Source organism: Frieseomelitta varia, unplaced genomic scaffold, assembly GCF_011392965.1.
Source record: "Frieseomelitta varia isolate USP_RPSP 00005682 unplaced genomic scaffold, Fvar_1.2 scaffold_961, whole genome shotgun sequence".
Classification (NCBI taxonomy): domain Eukaryota; kingdom Metazoa; phylum Arthropoda; class Insecta; order Hymenoptera; family Apidae; genus Frieseomelitta; species Frieseomelitta varia.
The window spans coordinates 183,545-200,164 of NW_025110769.1; the positions used below are offsets into that span (position 1 = coordinate 183,545).

General features: G+C 43.1%; 2 protein-coding genes across 5 annotated transcripts; one reads left to right on the forward strand and one right to left on the reverse strand.

The window, feature by feature from the left end:
- Window positions 1-972: 972 nt before the first annotated feature.
- On the forward strand, window positions 973-6,437 carry LOC122538128 (arylsulfatase B). The gene is made up of 8 exons (XM_043671931.1): window positions 973-1,410; window positions 2,517-2,690; window positions 3,599-3,811; window positions 4,340-4,589; window positions 4,654-4,833; window positions 4,953-5,219; window positions 5,762-6,035; window positions 6,132-6,437. Exons 1-8 carry the CDS (start codon window positions 1,297-1,299, stop codon window positions 6,298-6,300), a joined length of 1,641 nt encoding a protein of 546 aa, XP_043527866.1. The 5' UTR covers window positions 973-1,296; the 3' UTR covers window positions 6,301-6,437.
- A 132-nt stretch (window positions 6,438-6,569) lies between these two features.
- Window positions 6,570-15,822, reverse strand: LOC122538125 (uncharacterized protein KIAA0930 homolog). 4 transcript variants are annotated; one of them, XM_043671922.1, is made up of 9 exons: window positions 15,235-15,822; window positions 13,199-13,518; window positions 11,594-11,857; window positions 11,424-11,523; window positions 10,784-11,089; window positions 9,589-9,783; window positions 8,785-9,360; window positions 7,067-7,216; window positions 6,570-6,762 (listed from the first exon to the last, which is right to left on the reverse strand). In XM_043671922.1, the coding sequence occupies exons 1-9, from the start codon at window positions 15,353-15,355 to the stop codon at window positions 6,722-6,724; spliced, it is 2,073 nt and encodes a 690-aa protein (XP_043527857.1). In that variant the 5' UTR covers window positions 15,356-15,822; the 3' UTR covers window positions 6,570-6,721. The 4 variants fall into 4 exon arrangements, with proteins under 4 accessions (XP_043527857.1, XP_043527858.1, XP_043527859.1 ...); XM_043671923.1 differs by lacking the exon at window positions 8,785-9,360 and having other exon boundaries at window positions 15,235-15,821; XM_043671924.1 differs by lacking the exons at window positions 8,785-9,360; window positions 9,589-9,783 and having other exon boundaries at window positions 15,235-15,819.
- Between the last annotated feature and the right edge of the window lie 798 nt (window positions 15,823-16,620).

The following is a 16,620-nucleotide window of genomic DNA, read 5'->3' on the forward strand; positions in this document are numbered from 1 at the left end:
CGATGAACTGAGAAAGAAAATCTCTTGTAGATTTGCTCCATTTCGGAGTGAAAATCGTAGCGAGGAAAGAAAGAAAGAGAAAAGTTATCTCTCGCTTGTTCAGCAAGTTTGCTCGATGCCAATCAACTTGAGAGAGCAACTCTTAAGAAAGATCGAATCATGGTTTTGTCATCGAACGTTGTTAGAACAATCTAATGTCAATCTGGCTGTAATCGGAGTAGTCAACGTTCTATCTGATACTTGCATTGCTAGCGTTGCAAGTTTATCTTCATCAAATGGATGATATAGATGATGTTATATATGTAAATAAATAAACGAGAACATTTCTGGTTCTTCTTTCGTGATTTTTTCCAAAATGGAGCAAAAAAAGAAAAGCGAGAAAATCTCTGGAACATTTTTTCTCTCATTCAAACCTTGTTGCTCGGAATTTCTTCCTGCGCATTCGATTGTCGCAGCAAAGAAAGCCAGGCTTGTTTGTTTCAGTCGCTCAAGTCTTAAGACATAAAATATGACAGTGATTGTTTTGTGTGATTGCGTGTGTGTGTAGTTTAGAGGATAGAGAGCTTAATATCTCTTTGTCATCGTCTAGTTTTCCTAAATTAATAAACTTTATATTTTGAACCACTTGGTTTAAATTATATTTTGTTTTTTTTCTTTTTCCTCCTACGCTCATCGATCCGAAATGTGGATTGAAACTGAAATTCGGCACACCCCTGTAGATTATCGATTCGTCTTGGTTTCAAGAAGAGTGAAAGAACGGTATTAGAATTAATTTCGCCTTTACGACGAGAGAAAAAATTAACGTTCTCCGAGAGTTCTCCAACTGCTGCTTAGAAAAACTCTCGGCAATTCGACAATCTGACCGTGTCAACGACCTAATCCACGAAATCCTCGTGCAACCGTGCACGCGGAGAAGACGACAGTTCCTCAAAGTGGGAGGCTAGCCCCACCATCGTCTTTAGAAAGAGGACGAGCCCGAGAACAGTTTAACACCGGTTGTCGGCCGGTTGACTGCTCCGTCTCTCGAGCCGGTTGCTCGGTAGAGGAAAGACACCGTGTTATCGAAAACTGGCGACAGTCGTTGGAACCGTCAACGTATTTTTGCGTCATGGACTCGTAGCCAGCGCGGAAAAGCGACCTTGAGGCTGGACGTTTCGTGAGTGGTGATTAAAACTCCTCGATCGAGCCAGTCAATTGTCGAGGAAATTGGTAAATTGGTCGCCGAGGAAGTTCTGAGGCAGGCTGGATCGCTCCTTTGAGGCAAACCAGTTTACAATTCCGCGAAATACCGGCGGGATGACAGCGATTCGCGGAATAGCGTCGTGCGTCTGCCTGATAGTGTTCGTTGTTGGCCACGTGGCTGCAGCTGCAGCTCCGCCACACATTGTATTCATCTTGGCCGACGACTTGGTAAGCTGACGTCAATCTTTTTTCGTTCAGTCGATGCTGGAAGGTTTGACAATTCCAAATTGTCACATACGAATTTGTTTTGTGCGTACAAACGAGCTGTTTACACTGATCGACCGATTGAATCAAAGATTGGATACAGTGTAGGGAATACCCAGGCAGTACAAATAATAGACATAATAAATACGACAGAGTCCTCAACGACGTGCACCCTGGACGCAGTACTGTCAAGGCCATGAGGTAATTGTACAAAAAAAAAAAAAAAAAAAACCCTCATGGCCCTGACCGTGCGGACTCTAGTTAAGCAATAAACTTCCAGATCCTTTGCTCTGGAAAAGACACAAAAGGAGTCGAGGGTATATAAGGCCCGACTCCAACGCACAGATTATCATTAACTTTTCCTGCAAGCCTAACCTCACCTCATCATGCAAATAAACCACACAAATATCTACAAACTAATAACATCAATTTTCGTGCAGATTAAAGGGCACTCCAAGCCCAAGGTATTGCAAACAAGACATCCTAACTAATTAAATAAATAAATAAAAAAAAAGAACAGATTATCATTAGTTCTTTTACACCGAGGTCCACGCTACGAAGTAGATATCCACGGTACTGCAAATATTCATTTTTAATAATTAGTGTTTGGATGATAGTACAACCGTTATTGCACAACATTGTAAAATACCCTAGTTGAAATAAAACGTTATATAAAACACTAAATACAGTGAAAAAAAGTCGAATCTACGATCATCATTGTCTTAAAATTCTTCCTCGAGTTTGTGGTTAATTTGTTACTTCAAGGAACACCGCACAGCAAGTCGTTTGAGAAACATTTGGACATTCTCTAATTGAAAAATTGCCAGAAAATGAGAGATCAATCAGTTCGGCTCCTAAGAACATTATATCAATGCGTAACAGTATGTTTGAACTGTTAACTGTCAAAAGTCATTTGTCAAACCATCTCAGCGATCAGATCAGACGTGCCTCAGTTTCAATTAACACGGCTTGAATAGATATCAGCGCTCTGATGTCTATCGATATCGAGTATCGTTCGAGTAACTCGATGATTATCCTAATTAACGCGCCTAATCGAGCCCGTTGAACAGGGATGGAACGACGTGGGATTTCACGGCTCGGGACAGATCCCGACGCCGAATATCGACGCCCTGGCGTACTCGGGGTTGCTGTTGGACTGGTATTACGTCACGCCGATTTGCACACCGTCCAGGAGCGCTCTGATGACCGGCAAGCATCCAATTCACACAGGAATGCAGCACGGGGTACGCTGCACCGTCATTAACTATTTAAGCGCGCAATCGGCTTGGTAAATAAAACGACGTTGCTATTAAGGAGGACTTAACAGGCGCAAGCATTAATTCGGCCGTGGTTCGTTGCGCTCCGACAATGCTAGTTACGTTCTATAGGGAGATTAAAACACATTGTGCCGCTGCGATTCATTGAGCCGGAACTGCTTTTCATAACAGCGAATTTAGGTCAGTTGGAATTCACCACTGTTTCTTTTCTTTTTTTTCTTCTTTCTTCTTTTCAAATGATTCGCGCAAGACCTGAAAGGCCAGAAGACAAATTGATCAATCTCGTTGAGTATAATTGTTTAACCTCTCGGGGAGAATCGCGTCGTTTGAGTCAATGCTTGTTAGTTCACTTAGCTATTCTGGTTAAATGAACTGTTGCTAGTTGAATCCACTTATTTGAACCTGAACTGCCACTGTATATGAACGAAAAGCTAACAAGAGGGGAGGATCAGTGAACTCCCACTGTTATATGAACTTCAATTTGTAACATAAAATGCAAACTATTTGTCCTTTGACGAGTTCATACAAATCGACAGTCGCTAGTGTAAAAATATTAGAGAGAGATGTCTGTCATAATTTAGTAAGATTATGGATACCCTTTTAGAAAGCAGAGTTGATCATTCTGGCTTCTCACGCGACTCAATTTGTAATTACAAATTATACCGGCGTGTTTCTTCGCGCATCTTCTTGCACCCACATTCCATCTGACCTCTTCCTCACATCGCGTCCGTTGAATTCGTTGCTTACGGCGAAAGTGTAGCTGACCTTTAACTATCGCGGGAACTTCGCGGCATTGGTATTTCGACGAGGCGACATTCAAATTTTTACCAGTAAAAACTGTGGAATTTAATTAACGCCACGCGGCGTGAAACTAGGTTCTAAAGTGCGCCGAGCCGAGAGGGCTACCTCTTCACGAGAAACTTCTGCCGGAATATCTTCGAGAACTCGGATACAGCACGCACATCGTGGGCAAGTGGCATCTGGGATTCTACACGAAAGAGTACACGCCAACGTACAGGGGATTCGACTCGCACCTCGGCCTCTGGAGCGGCCACCATGATTACTTTGATCATAGCGCCGTGGAAAGCGTAAGCATTTCATTTAATTTTGAGGGGCTACGTACCTTTGAAAAGTGGAAATTTTGCGTCGAATAAGGGAAATTTAAGAATTCTTTTCGGACATGAAATTGTAGATCGTTGCAAATATAATACAATTAGTACAACATGTTCAAAAGTTTGGACTAAATGTAGGAAGATGAGATAAAGAACATGGCAGTCATTTTTTATAGTTTTATCTAAAGCAAGTTTCTTTTTCTAACTTTGCTAGATGTAATAATATTGAGAATATTGTCACAAATTTTTATCCAAATTGATTTCGTGGTCTTTCAGATATTTCTGTTTTTATTGTCTGTTGTCATTAGATGAGAAACTTTCTGAATTAATTATTTTCTAGAATAAGAGTATTCTAGAAGAATCACGATAACAGAACATACAGTTTCTGAAAAATCGATCTTTTTCGACTTTCGTCAAAGGTTTCGCAATCCTTTAAATCTACCTAACTCTTCAGCAACTGCGAAAGAAATACTAGCAATCCTCCAATTCGAAATTAAAACGTAGCCATATTGGGGACTGGACATGAGGAGGGGACTGGACCCAGCCTGGGATCTCCACGGTCAATATTCGACGGACGTTTTCACGAAGGAGGCAGTGAGACTGATTGACAATCACAACACCAGCCGTCCAATGTTCCTCTATCTAGCTCACGCGGCCGTGCACTCCGGTAATCCTTACAACCCTCTGCCAGCGCCTGACCAAGATGTCTCCAAGTTCACCACTATCTTCAACTACGACCGTAGACGATTCGCTGGTTCGTGAAAATTACGTTGATTTGGACTACTTTGATCTGTTCGTTGTCAACGAGTTCGTTTCAGGTATGCTGAGCAAGCTGGACGAGTCGGTTGGCCACGTGGTCGAGGCGCTTCGCAAGAGGGGGATGTTGAAGAACAGCATAATCGTGTTCTCCACGGATAATGGCGGGCCACCGGCCGGTTTCAATCTAAACGCCGCTTCGAATTGGCCACTGAGGGGCACAAAACACACTCTCTGGGAAGGTACCACTAAAAAAAAAAAAAAAAGAAAAAGAAAAAATAATAATACGCTCACCTGGTGCAAGACTCGGCAACTTAGAAAAAAAGAGGAGCAAAATGAAGATGAATTTGTCTTTGTCTAGGAGGCGTTAGGGGAGCCGGTTTGATATGGTCGCCGAGATTAGTGCGACCTGGCAGAGTCAGTAGACAATTGTTGCACATCAGCGACTGGTTACCAACGCTGGTAACAGCTGCCGGTGGAAATCCGTCCAACTTGAGCATCGACGGCTTGGATTTGTGGTACGCGTTGAGCGAGGACACCGAGTCGCCTCGAAAAATGGTTCTTCACAATATAGATGACATTTTCGGCGTGGCAGGGATCACGTACGGAGACTGGAAATACATTCAGGGTAAAAAGTAATCGTATCTCTGCCATTGATTGGGCAATTGGGATCTGTCATACATAGTAGCGTGTCAAAGTTTCCGGCCGGCTGTTTCATTTTGATGCAAGGAAATTTTCACCAATACCAAGGACGTAAAACGTAAAATGAAACCACTCAGCTGCGTTCTTTCCATCATTATTTTTAATCTTCAAAAATATCTCAAGTTTGAACAAACTATAAGAAAATTTTTCTCTGTTAAATGTATTCTAGAGGCGTTACAAATTCGTTTGATTTTCCTTAAAATGAAAGTAAAATTCGAGTGTAGAAATGGAACGTAACTTGGGAAGATTTCTCTGTCGAGCATCTTCTTCAGACATTACAAATTCGTTTTTCTTCAAATTCAAGTGGAAAAAGCTTGAGAAACGAGCGGAATACAAAAGAAAACGCGACAAATGGAATACAAAATATACGTGTGACTGGAGGGATTGACGCACTATCGTTTGTAAATCCCTTTTCTGAATTTCATTCGGGTTGTTTCTATTTAGTTATAATATCCTGTGGTTTTCAAGGGTCCACTTATAACGGGCAATGGGACGGTTGGTACGGTCCATCCGGAAGGGAATGGGTCTACGACGTCGGAGGCGTGATTGGTAGCACGGTTGGTCGAGCAGTGGCTAGCATAGGCCTGTCTCTCTCCGCAGACAGTATTCGCGCCCTTCGAGAGGATGCCATGATCAAGTGTCCTCCGAGGAATGACAGTTTACCACTGTGCAGACCGCTGCAGGCGCCTTGTCTGTTCAATGTTCGAGAGGATCCTTGCGAGGATAATAATCTGATAAACAAGTGAGTGAAATGATTTTTACATGCTGTCTCGCTTAGCATTTCTAGCATTCCTTTTTTTCGTTTGTCTGACGAGAAATATTGTTTATTCGTTCGAAGGTATCCTTCGCTCGCGTCCGAGCTACGAGAGAGGTTGCGCAAGTTAAACGCCACCGCGATACTACCGGGAAATCTTCCGTGGGACAGCAGAGCAAATCCAGACTATTGGGACCACACGTGGACTAATTTCGGCGACTATTTGAACGTATTCGCGAATAATGTCAGCTGATGTGGACGCAAACAGAAGGAAGAGACGAGACAAAGGAGCAAAGTTTATTAGAGTACGTTGGTATCTTTGCACACGTCTTTGTACACGCAGGACTGCGAGGAAAAGAATCTTTATTAAACGTGTTGACTTTCTCTTGTCCTTCACTTTCGTTTTGTTCTGAATCATCATCTTTCTAGCAAAGCATGTCCGCCAAAGATTTTCTCTCGTCTCTCGCTCACTCGTTCATCTTTACAAATCACAGATTTACAGTTAAAATAACTGGCGCCGAATTATAAACAGTATCCTCGTTTATTTCCTTAATCTATACACTTCGATCTTGTTGGGCCACAGTTCTATGCGTACCAAGTGCGTACAAAACCATGGGAAACCAAATGGAGAAAGAAAGTTTGCCCGAGATGAGAACGGGGCGCCCTCGTGTCGGCTAGAATGTCAGAATAGGACCTTCTCGATGATCAAGAATATCTGTAAAAATCACGCATATTAACGCGATTAATCTCTTATTGCTAGTCATTTGTCTGACTGCTGGCCATAAGTATTGACGCATCTGGTTGCAAGTTGAAACTGACTTTTTTTATTTATTTAAATTTATCATTTTATATGTAAAATACTAAAAAAAAAAAAAATTCATTGGAAATTTATTTTAATAAATTTCGCGTTTAAAAAACAATTCATTAGAAATATAATGTAATAAAATTCACTCATTTTAATAAAGTAAACGTTCTAACACTTATGGATGGCAATGTACGATAAACGTTTAGTGACGTACCTTTGGCAATGCTCCACCAAGGCAGGGTAATATAAGTAAGAAACGCGTTCAAAGGTACGGATTGGGCCCGCCTGGTCTCCTTCCAGAAGTGAAAGGTCTGCGTGAATCCTCGCATCGTCCATAGCGGGTTGTAAGCGCCGTCGTCCAGCTCTGCCGACACACAGAGAAACGAGTCGATTATTAACCAATAATCCCGGATATCAAACATGATCGAAGGCTCGACCTACTCGATTGAGATCCTGGAATGATTCGTGTCGATAAATTAAATGGAAGCAACTGCAGGGAGTAAATCTGATTCGCAGAGGTGAGGTGAGCTCAAGAGGGATGAAAAGGATCGGACATCGTGGCAAAGTTGCTGCTCGAAAATTCGTAAGGTCGGATGGTTGGTGTGATTGTTCGCAAGAGCACGAAGATATGTAGAGGTGTTGACAATGAATGCACATCAGCTACAGGTGCGCAGAATAAATAAAACACGAGCTGGAAACGCAGCGCACTAGCTTCCTCTTTCTGCGCACAACGTTCGGCGTATTTTACTTTCTCGTTCTTGATTCGTTAATTTTATTTCTTTTCGCATTACTCGTCAATTCTTATTTTTTTTCCTTTCTTTCGTATTTGTTCGTCGAATAGATCTGTTTGTCGTTAAAATATATGTCGTTCACGCGCTATTGAAGAAAGACGAGAGCAGAAAGAAGAGGCTGGATCGTTGACGAACAGATCGGATTCTACGATTTCTATCTCGATTCTCTATCGATGTCAGTGGATGCTTGTTCCTCATCGTAGATGACTATGTTTATACCGGTGGTGAAACTCGCGTTAACGAGAACCGAGGCCGCTATTCATTCGCGTCAAACGCCTCGAGACGTTCCGAGCCGTGAACCGCCGTATGAATTACTGTCAGAAACCACCACCAGCACTATCGAACACCGTCACGACTGTCCCAAATAATAATTCGTCGTTCGACCAATCGTAGTCTTTTGATCGCACCCCCGTTGCCATTGTTATTTCACCATCCTCATAAACACAGTCATTTGCCGAGCATGGTTTCTTTTTTTTTTTTTATCTTATCTCAAGTTTTATCTTCCTAACGAAGGAATGTATGAATGTAGAAGAACATGGGTTGAATACAATGGACAACACGACTGCCTTTTGGTGTTGCACGAGCTGCTCGATGAACGACCGTTATCCGCTGCCGCGTGAAATTGTAGAATTTCACTTGTCAACCACGAGCTTACAATTTTCTTTTGCAGAGAATTTGCATTGAATTTGAAAACCCTTGAAAATTCGTGTTGCGTTCGTCTTCTGGTTATTCACCGACTCGTTTATAAATTAACCATCTCTAAATAAAAGTAGTCTACCAATTTCCAACGAAAATTGAATTATTCTTTGAACAATAGGTCTACCGCTTTCTAACAAAGATTTAGTCTCAACTAATTCTTACCTCAGCGTGCTTAAGACGAAAAATGTCAAACTCAACTACCACCTAAAAGAAACAAAGCAAAACTCATTTCTACGTATATATATACGTATGTACCGTACCCCGACGTACCGTATTTTTCTGTTTTTCTTCCTACGAGAAGGAGAACGGTCATTCACAGGACAGACGCGACGGAATTGTACGCGTTGGGCGCGTGATCGGTTGGCTATATGTGGGTGTAGAGGTGTGTTGGGCAGTGGGGGTGTTTGGGGTGGTTGGACAGGAAGGGGGAAGAAGAATTTACCCTGTGAGCCGGGGCGGCGCGGGAGCTCGCACCAATAGTAGATGGCTGTGCCGTCTGGTGTGACTCGATGCGGCGGAAGTGGATTGCCCGCGAAGCTGCCGGACAACGCTCGTCTTCGCCTCCTTCTGGGCAGGGTGGCGCTCTGTCTGTGCGTGGTCAGGTTACCTCGCGTAATACGGGCGTTCGCGTTTTTATCTTTCATCTGCTCGTCGTTTTTGTTCTTGTTACGGCCGGTGTAGTACTCCTCGTGATCGGAGCCAGCCGAGCGTAGACGCCGGCGACCATCAGTCCGACGTACCCTGACCAATTCGTCATCGCTGAGCCGCCGGTGATCCTCGTCGTTCTCCAGATTGTTGATCCGCTCGTGATTGATCTGTCCGGTGCTGTACGGCCTTCGTTTCCGGTTATTGTCCTCCTCCTCCTCCTCGTATCCCAACGGCAGTTCCTCCTTGCCGTGCACCAGAATCGCGCCGGCGTCCAGCTTCTGTCTCACGTTGTCGTCGGTCAAGCAAGCCGCCGCCGGCACGAGTATCTCGCTACCCACTTCGATATGGTTGTGCTGGTGGTTCTGGAGGCCTGCCACCACAGACAAGTTCGTTTTCCACATTGTGCGCGCGCTCGTGACGCGTTTTTCTTACGACTATATCGCCCCTTCGTCTCTGTCGTCTATTGGAACGAACGTTGAACGCGCGAGCACGCGGAGGTCGCGTTGATTTCGCGAGAGAGAGAGAGAGAGAGAGAGAGAACGCGAGAGACGAAGAACGACGACAATTCGTTTCGAACACGCAAGGAGCGCGCGCTCACCGTGTGTTTCGTGATAGGCCTCCTTGCGATTCGGCGAGTTCTCATTTTCGGTACGTTCCCACGAGTTACGTAGCTTTTGCTTGGGACGTGCTTGCTGCCTGCCGGGATGAAGAGGGGATCTTCGCCGCCTGACTTGAGGACTCTTGTGATTTCCTGGTGAGCCCCGGCCGCCCCAGCTGCTATCCTGTAGGTCGGCTACAAAGGAAAGAGCCGGAATGGCACGTGACACAGATTAGAGACAAGGTATTTCTTTATCTTTTTTTTTGTTTGTTTTTTTTTTTTTTTTTTTTTTTTTTTTTTTTTTTTTTTTTTTTGTTTCACAGTTTCGTTCTTTCAATCTCGATTCGTTTTTTATTTTATTTCATTTCATTTTTTTCTTTAATCTTTTTTTTTTTGTTTTTGGTATCTTTATTGGTTCTATTTTGTTTGAACGTTTCAACTGGTTCGAACTCCACTTTCGTGACTAGCGTACGAGATATTCGCGCATGGTGGTGTTGGTGGTGGTGCTCTACACAGCCGTTTCATTCCCACGTATTTTATCTCCGTTCGTTTCTCCGAACGATCGTCGTCGCAAAACGTAACGAAACACTGCGTCTCGTGGCACTAGGTGGGCGTCTGAGGGAATACAAGAGCACCGATCAACCAGGTTCTTCCAAACCGATCTCGAGCTTCGCGTCTCGGCGGCGACGAAAAAAAAAAAAAAAAAAAAGAAAAAAAAAAAAGAAAGTAAGTAAGTAAGAAATCAGGGGGATGAAAGTGCCTCAGACGTCGCGTACACGGTCACGAACGAACATCTTTCATACAAGTAATAACCAATGTTATGAATGAATGCTCCAAGCTAAAGAAAATTGCCGTTCACAAGAGTGGGAGCACATGCAACTCTCGCGGCTCGATCGCACAAGTTGTTGAAACCAAATGCGAAGACTTGAACGCGGCGCGAATGGGAACGAAAGTCAAACGCCCGAACGAAATCCCTGGAAAAGTAATCGTGAATCGATGTGCAGAATACACAGACACGTAACACAAAGAGGCATGCACAAGTCGAGAAAGTCTGAAGAACGCAGGCAGTGAGAAACAGAGAGAAGGCGAAGATAAAAGTACACAGCGTGTGCTCATCTGCGTCCGTTCCCTCTTCGTCGAACTTCGACGGGAATCACCATACGTCACGGGTGTGTGTATAACAGTTTCTAGTTACCGTCTCGGACGTCCCCGGCTTCGATTTCGCTCAGTCCGTTCGCCATCGAGTCCAGACCCTCGTTCTCCGACCTGGCCTTCGTCGCAGCCGTGTCCGGTTTCGTTCTCCAGCCACCGCGGACGAAATTGTTCAGATTGGCGCTCGGGTCGGACAGCCTTCGTTGATGACGATACATGAATAACTCTTCGGCGTCGTCCCAGTCGGCGTCCCACAGGGAATCCGTGGCGCAGTAGCCAGGCTCCGAGGTCGGTGTCTCCGCGCCTGAGCCCTTCGGCTTCGTCACAGCCATTTCCGCGTGTCCTTTGCCTGAAAATCGACGACGAACGCGTTCGAGTGAACAGAACGGGATGGAAGCGAGTAATCGATCGAGGGGTTTGATGATGTTTGATAATACGAACATGTTATGGCTTCTGTAACCCGTATAACTCGTACATTCATTAACGCTAATAATGCACGTTTGTTCGATCGATGTTTTTCAACCATTCATTTCCATCTTTTAAACGCACATTACTTGGTATCTCTTTATAAGTTTTCACTCTCATACCTCGTTTCATTTAAAATTTTTATAATTGCGTCGCTTTCTATACTAATGGGTATTTCTTTACCCGTGAGAAATGAGTAAATAAATAAATGATCGTACCGCGAGGTCCTTTCATTCGAACGAATTCTATTCGCTGGGAGGCCGCGCCGGAAAACAGGCCAAAGGTCATGCGTTGTGCCATCTTGGTACTCAGACTCGACTGAAAGCGAAGGTAAAGACATTAAAAAAAGTAGCGCCGGGGCGACCGGGAGTTCGTTAACGAAACGTACTCTCGCGTCGTACACTTTCTTCAAAGCGTCGTATCTGATAGACCCGAGGAAAATGACGCCTTGAATGGCGCCCTCCCTGTCGGACGCGACCAATTCCACGCACACCATCTCCCCATCCCTGACTAAAATATCACAGAAAACTTCGTCGAAATTGTCCACCATGAAGCATATGTGCGGGTACGTCATCTCTTCGAGATCACCCTTGGCGTCCATCCGCCGCCGGCTCGGGCTTGCGTAAACCTTCTGCGAGTGTCTCCGCAATACCTGAAACATTTGTTCATTAGTTGGTGTACACGCTCGATACACGATTCCAGTTTCGTACGATGGACCAACTCTTACGGAGGGGGGACAAGTTTATTGCGACAATGAACTGCACGAAGTTTTATCAACTTGTTTCCTTCTTCCTCTTCTGTTTACTCAATTATTTATTGAATGATATTTACACGACTGCCCGGTTAACTTCCTAGCTGCGAATGGCAAATTTTTGTGTAACGACGAGTATACTGATCGTTTTTTTCAAATTTAATAAACATTGCCATCTAGTGACAATAGTTCAACTTGTTATATTCTAGTTAAATATATTGACATTCAGTGTGCTTATTGTTAAATTATATTATGCATTGAAACTATATTAACATTCAAATAAAATAAAATTTGTACAATATCAGAAAACGACATTACTCATTGGTATCCCTAATAATTGCTATTTGTTACTTAAATTAAATTAAGTTTTTTGTGGGAAATAAAACATTTGTAAATCTTAGACATTTTGAGACTAGACTTGACTAGTTCGTTTTACATCATTTCAAAATATTTCCTTGCTATTAATATTAATTAATTGATTAATATCATTTAAACGGAACAATAAAATTATTAAGTTTTCAAAAAAAGAAAAAAAACTAGTGTCATTTCCTTTTAATTTAATTCAATTACAGCAGCTGCACATACTCTGTGTTTGACGAGTATAATCGTCTTTCTAGCGACATAATAAATACACATTTTTAAAAGTGGCATCAGCCAAGAAGTTAACGAAATTTTTACGATGAGATTTCTACGTTACTGGATAGCACCGAATATTTTATAAGAATTTGCTAACTAATATTAGCCAATCATTTTCAAGTATTAATTGTCTCAGCTCTGTTCGATCGTGAGTTCTGTTTCTGAAAAAACAGGCTCGCGGATCAGCGACCGAGATGTCTGTCCAAGGACAATAACATCGTTAGAGCGCTAAACGTTAAATGTTTAGGATTTTTTGTCAGCAAGCCATAAATGTTCAAAAATAAACAAGTGAGTTTCTCTGCGCTGACGAGGAATCCTAAAGCCATCTTTTTGCCAGATTATACGAATGAAATTAGCGAATTGAATCGCTGACAGTTAGAAAGTTAGAAAGTTATGAAGAGAAGATGGGACTTTTCTCGCGATTTTTCTCGGCAAACTTTGAACCTTCAAGCATCGTTCGACGTCGTGGTTCTTCAAAACTTTAGAAACTTTTTGATAAAAGAGGAGCACCTTAATAACAGAAGAAAGTTGATAATAACTCGTAAATTAAAACTAACGATCGGAGCTCAGTTGGAGAAGCGGGGAATAGCGAGGAATACGACTCACTTGCAATTCCTTGGGGCTCGTCCTTGTGCAGATCGCTAATGTTAGCGTGTAGTCGAACTGATGTACGACCAGGTTCAGGTACACGGTTTCTTCCCAATCGATGTCGGGATCGCCGATCGGTAGTTTCTTGCTGTCCTTCCGGAACACGTCCACCTCCGTCTCGAATTTTGGCAAGTACCTCGACGACGTTTTCACGTGTTTCTTGCGCACGAAGAAAAGTAGATCGTCGCCGTCGATCGTGTGCTCCGCCTGGAAGAGGAAGTGCCTGACAAACAGGTCCGTCCAATAGGTTGTACCTTGAAGTATCACGAAGCCCGAGTCTGCAGGAACATAGACAAGAAATTTCGTTAAATCAACACCTCGAATCGTTTGCCTACGCTCTGACGATCCTGAGAGATCGTCTGACTTTTCCCCCAATAAATCTTTCATTTTCTTCACTAGTTGTATACAACAAATGCAGAAAAGAAAAATTCTCAATAGTAAGAAATTTCGTCAAATTCACCTCTCGAATCGTTAACCTACGCTCTGACGATCCTGAGAGATCGCCTGATTTTTTCCCCCAATAAATCTTTCATTTTCTTCACTAGTTGTATATAACAAATGCAGGTTATATATAACAAATGCAGAAAAGAAAAATTCTCAGTAGTAAGAAATTTCGTCAAATTCACCTTTCGAATCGTTAACCTACGCTCTGATCATCCTGATAGATCGTTAAAAATTTTTTTACTCCGTGACACGCCTGATTTTTTTTTCCCCCCAATAAATCTTTCATTTTCTTCGCTTGTTACATATAATAACAAATGCAGAAAAGAAAAATTCTCAATGGTAACATTAATTGAATGTTTAAAATTTTAAACGTTCTATTTTATCTAAACGTATCTCGATTTATATAATCGATGCTCTAGATTGGAAGACAGATCGGTTCGAAGTTGTTCGCGAGGGAGCAGCGAGACGAAACAATCCTTGATAGCAGAGCAGGAACGAATCTCGATGGAGGCAATCGATAATCGATAAGAATGTTCCGCGAAGACTTAATTGCATCTCCTCCACTGGCAGCTTGACATCTTACCCTATCTCCTTTATTAAAGCTGCACGTGCTTTCATGAAAAATGCGGATGAAAGTTGGCCTTTTCACGATCGTCGGACGAGGCTGAAATAGCTCGCGATTCTACGTAAATAGTTCATGTAACGACACTGAAACGGGTGTCGATATCGAGTATTTAATTAATTACGTTCGCTTACGTGTCACGCGAAATGTCTTTCCTGCTTTTGAAAAACGAGAGACAATTATTTCGCAATCGGATGCCTGTTGTTACAAGCGAACGGAGTCATACTCGCGGCGTGCATCTAATTGCTTGTTGACACCGCGTCACGTCATCTTGCATTTATAGAACGAAACGAATTTGCAATAATCGTTCGTACGAGCGTGCAACTTTCGCACGGCTGACTCGTGCAGCTTGAAATCGTCGACTCCTCGACAAACAATGGGCGACGAAAACAAAGAACGCACAACGCGACGTGACAGGACGTTCGTACGAGTCAAAAGAAAATCGCTGACCTGAAAAATAAAAGAAATAAAAAAAAAAGAAAAAAAAGAAAAAGAAATGATCTCAAATGGATTGCAGACGTTGCAACGAATTTCGTTTGTTTCGAAGTGCATGTTCCGGTGGGAACGACGGTCTCCGACCTCGTAACACCATAATTATAAAAATGCAAATTTATTTAAATTTATTCTTCCCTAACGCCTACGACGAGTCTAAATATTACTCCGCGTAACACCGTAAACGACAGATGCAAATTTCTGAAAATAGGCTTGCAAGAACGTAGCCAGGTAGCAACGAAACAGGTCGTTTTTTCCCTCGCGCGCTCATCGATCGTGGAATCACCCTCGTTTGGCAGTGTCTGCCAAACAAAGGGGAACCGGTTACACTCTAGGAACACACCCGTCGCGTGTGCACTCGCTCGCTATCCCCAACGTTACCTCCCTAAACATCGAAACGAGACGCTAGTCTGAAACGACTAACTGGGTTACGAACCGTCTTTGAGCATCTGCCTGAGCTCCTTGGTCCTCTGGAAGTTGATCTCTTCGAGAAGCTGCTCGAGCATGGTCGGTGGCCTGGTGAGGCCCGACGACGAGCTGCTCGCCAGGGTAGCCATGCCCAGCCCTCTCGTGGTTCACGCGACGCGATTCCTCCTCGCGATTCCAGCTGTGTGCTCGCCACGATCACAACGTCACAGCGGATCTGCACACACCGTGTCGTGTCGCGACGCGCGCGTTTCGTCGAATCACGGCTGGCCGAGGGACGCGGACACGTACGAGCCGTAGCAAACGATAGAGGTCATCGTGAACCGGCTACTACGATCGGCATCGCGTCGCTTCTTCTTCTTATATCCGCGCTTCTCGCCGACCAGTCGCCGAGGATGCCATTGCCGGCGAGCGCTTTTATCTCTCCTGCCCTGAGAGGAGCGAGTGTCGCACGTAAAACAGAAGACTCGTGTTGACTCGCGTAGCCGAGCTGTGTGTGCTGCTGCGCTGGCCGCTTCGCTGCACACGCTCGACGTTTACGGTTCTACGGGATAGACGAACAGACGAACGGAGCCCGATGACTCGCGACTCTCGCGACTCTCTGACTCAATGGAATCGATAATCTCGCGCATGCGAGACGCGGCTACGCTTCGCTCGCGCCAGCGTCGCGCTCCTTTCGAATACACTTTCTTTCAACGCCGCGTTGATCGCACATTTGTATCTGGGTGACAGTCAAGTTTGTCCATTGGGCGACGATCTGATTTGATAAATCTTGAGGCAAAGTATATTTAGTAAATAATGCTTAGTGGAGAAATGAGTTTTTAGTAGTAAATTTGTCGTATCGACAAGTGAAATTCGATGTCAAATAATATCGATGTGATGATAATAATGTAGTCAATTTTTGAATTATTTTGAAGTCATAATTGTGTTATTTATATAAAAATATATGATTCTATGATAGTTATTTGTGACGTATTGCGAAACATTATGAGTTTTAGGAACCTCGTTGCGAATTCTTTAAATTTCCAGTTTTCATTGGACGACGATCTGATTTTTAAATCTTGAGGCAAAGTATACTTAGTAGAGAATAATGCTTAGTAGAGAAATGAGTTTTTAGTAGTAAATTTGTCGTATCGACAAGTGAAATTCGATGTCAAATAATATCGTTGTGATGATAATAATGTAATGTAATCAATTTTTGAATTATTTTGAAGTCATAATTACGTTATTTATATAAAAATACATAATACTATAATAGTTATTTGTGACGTAGGTATTTATATGTTATAGTATATCTAGATTATATAGTATAGTATGTTTAGTAGATATTTAGAATATTTAGTAAATAATGCTTAGTGGAGAAATGAGTTTTTAGTAGTAAATTTGTCGTATCGAC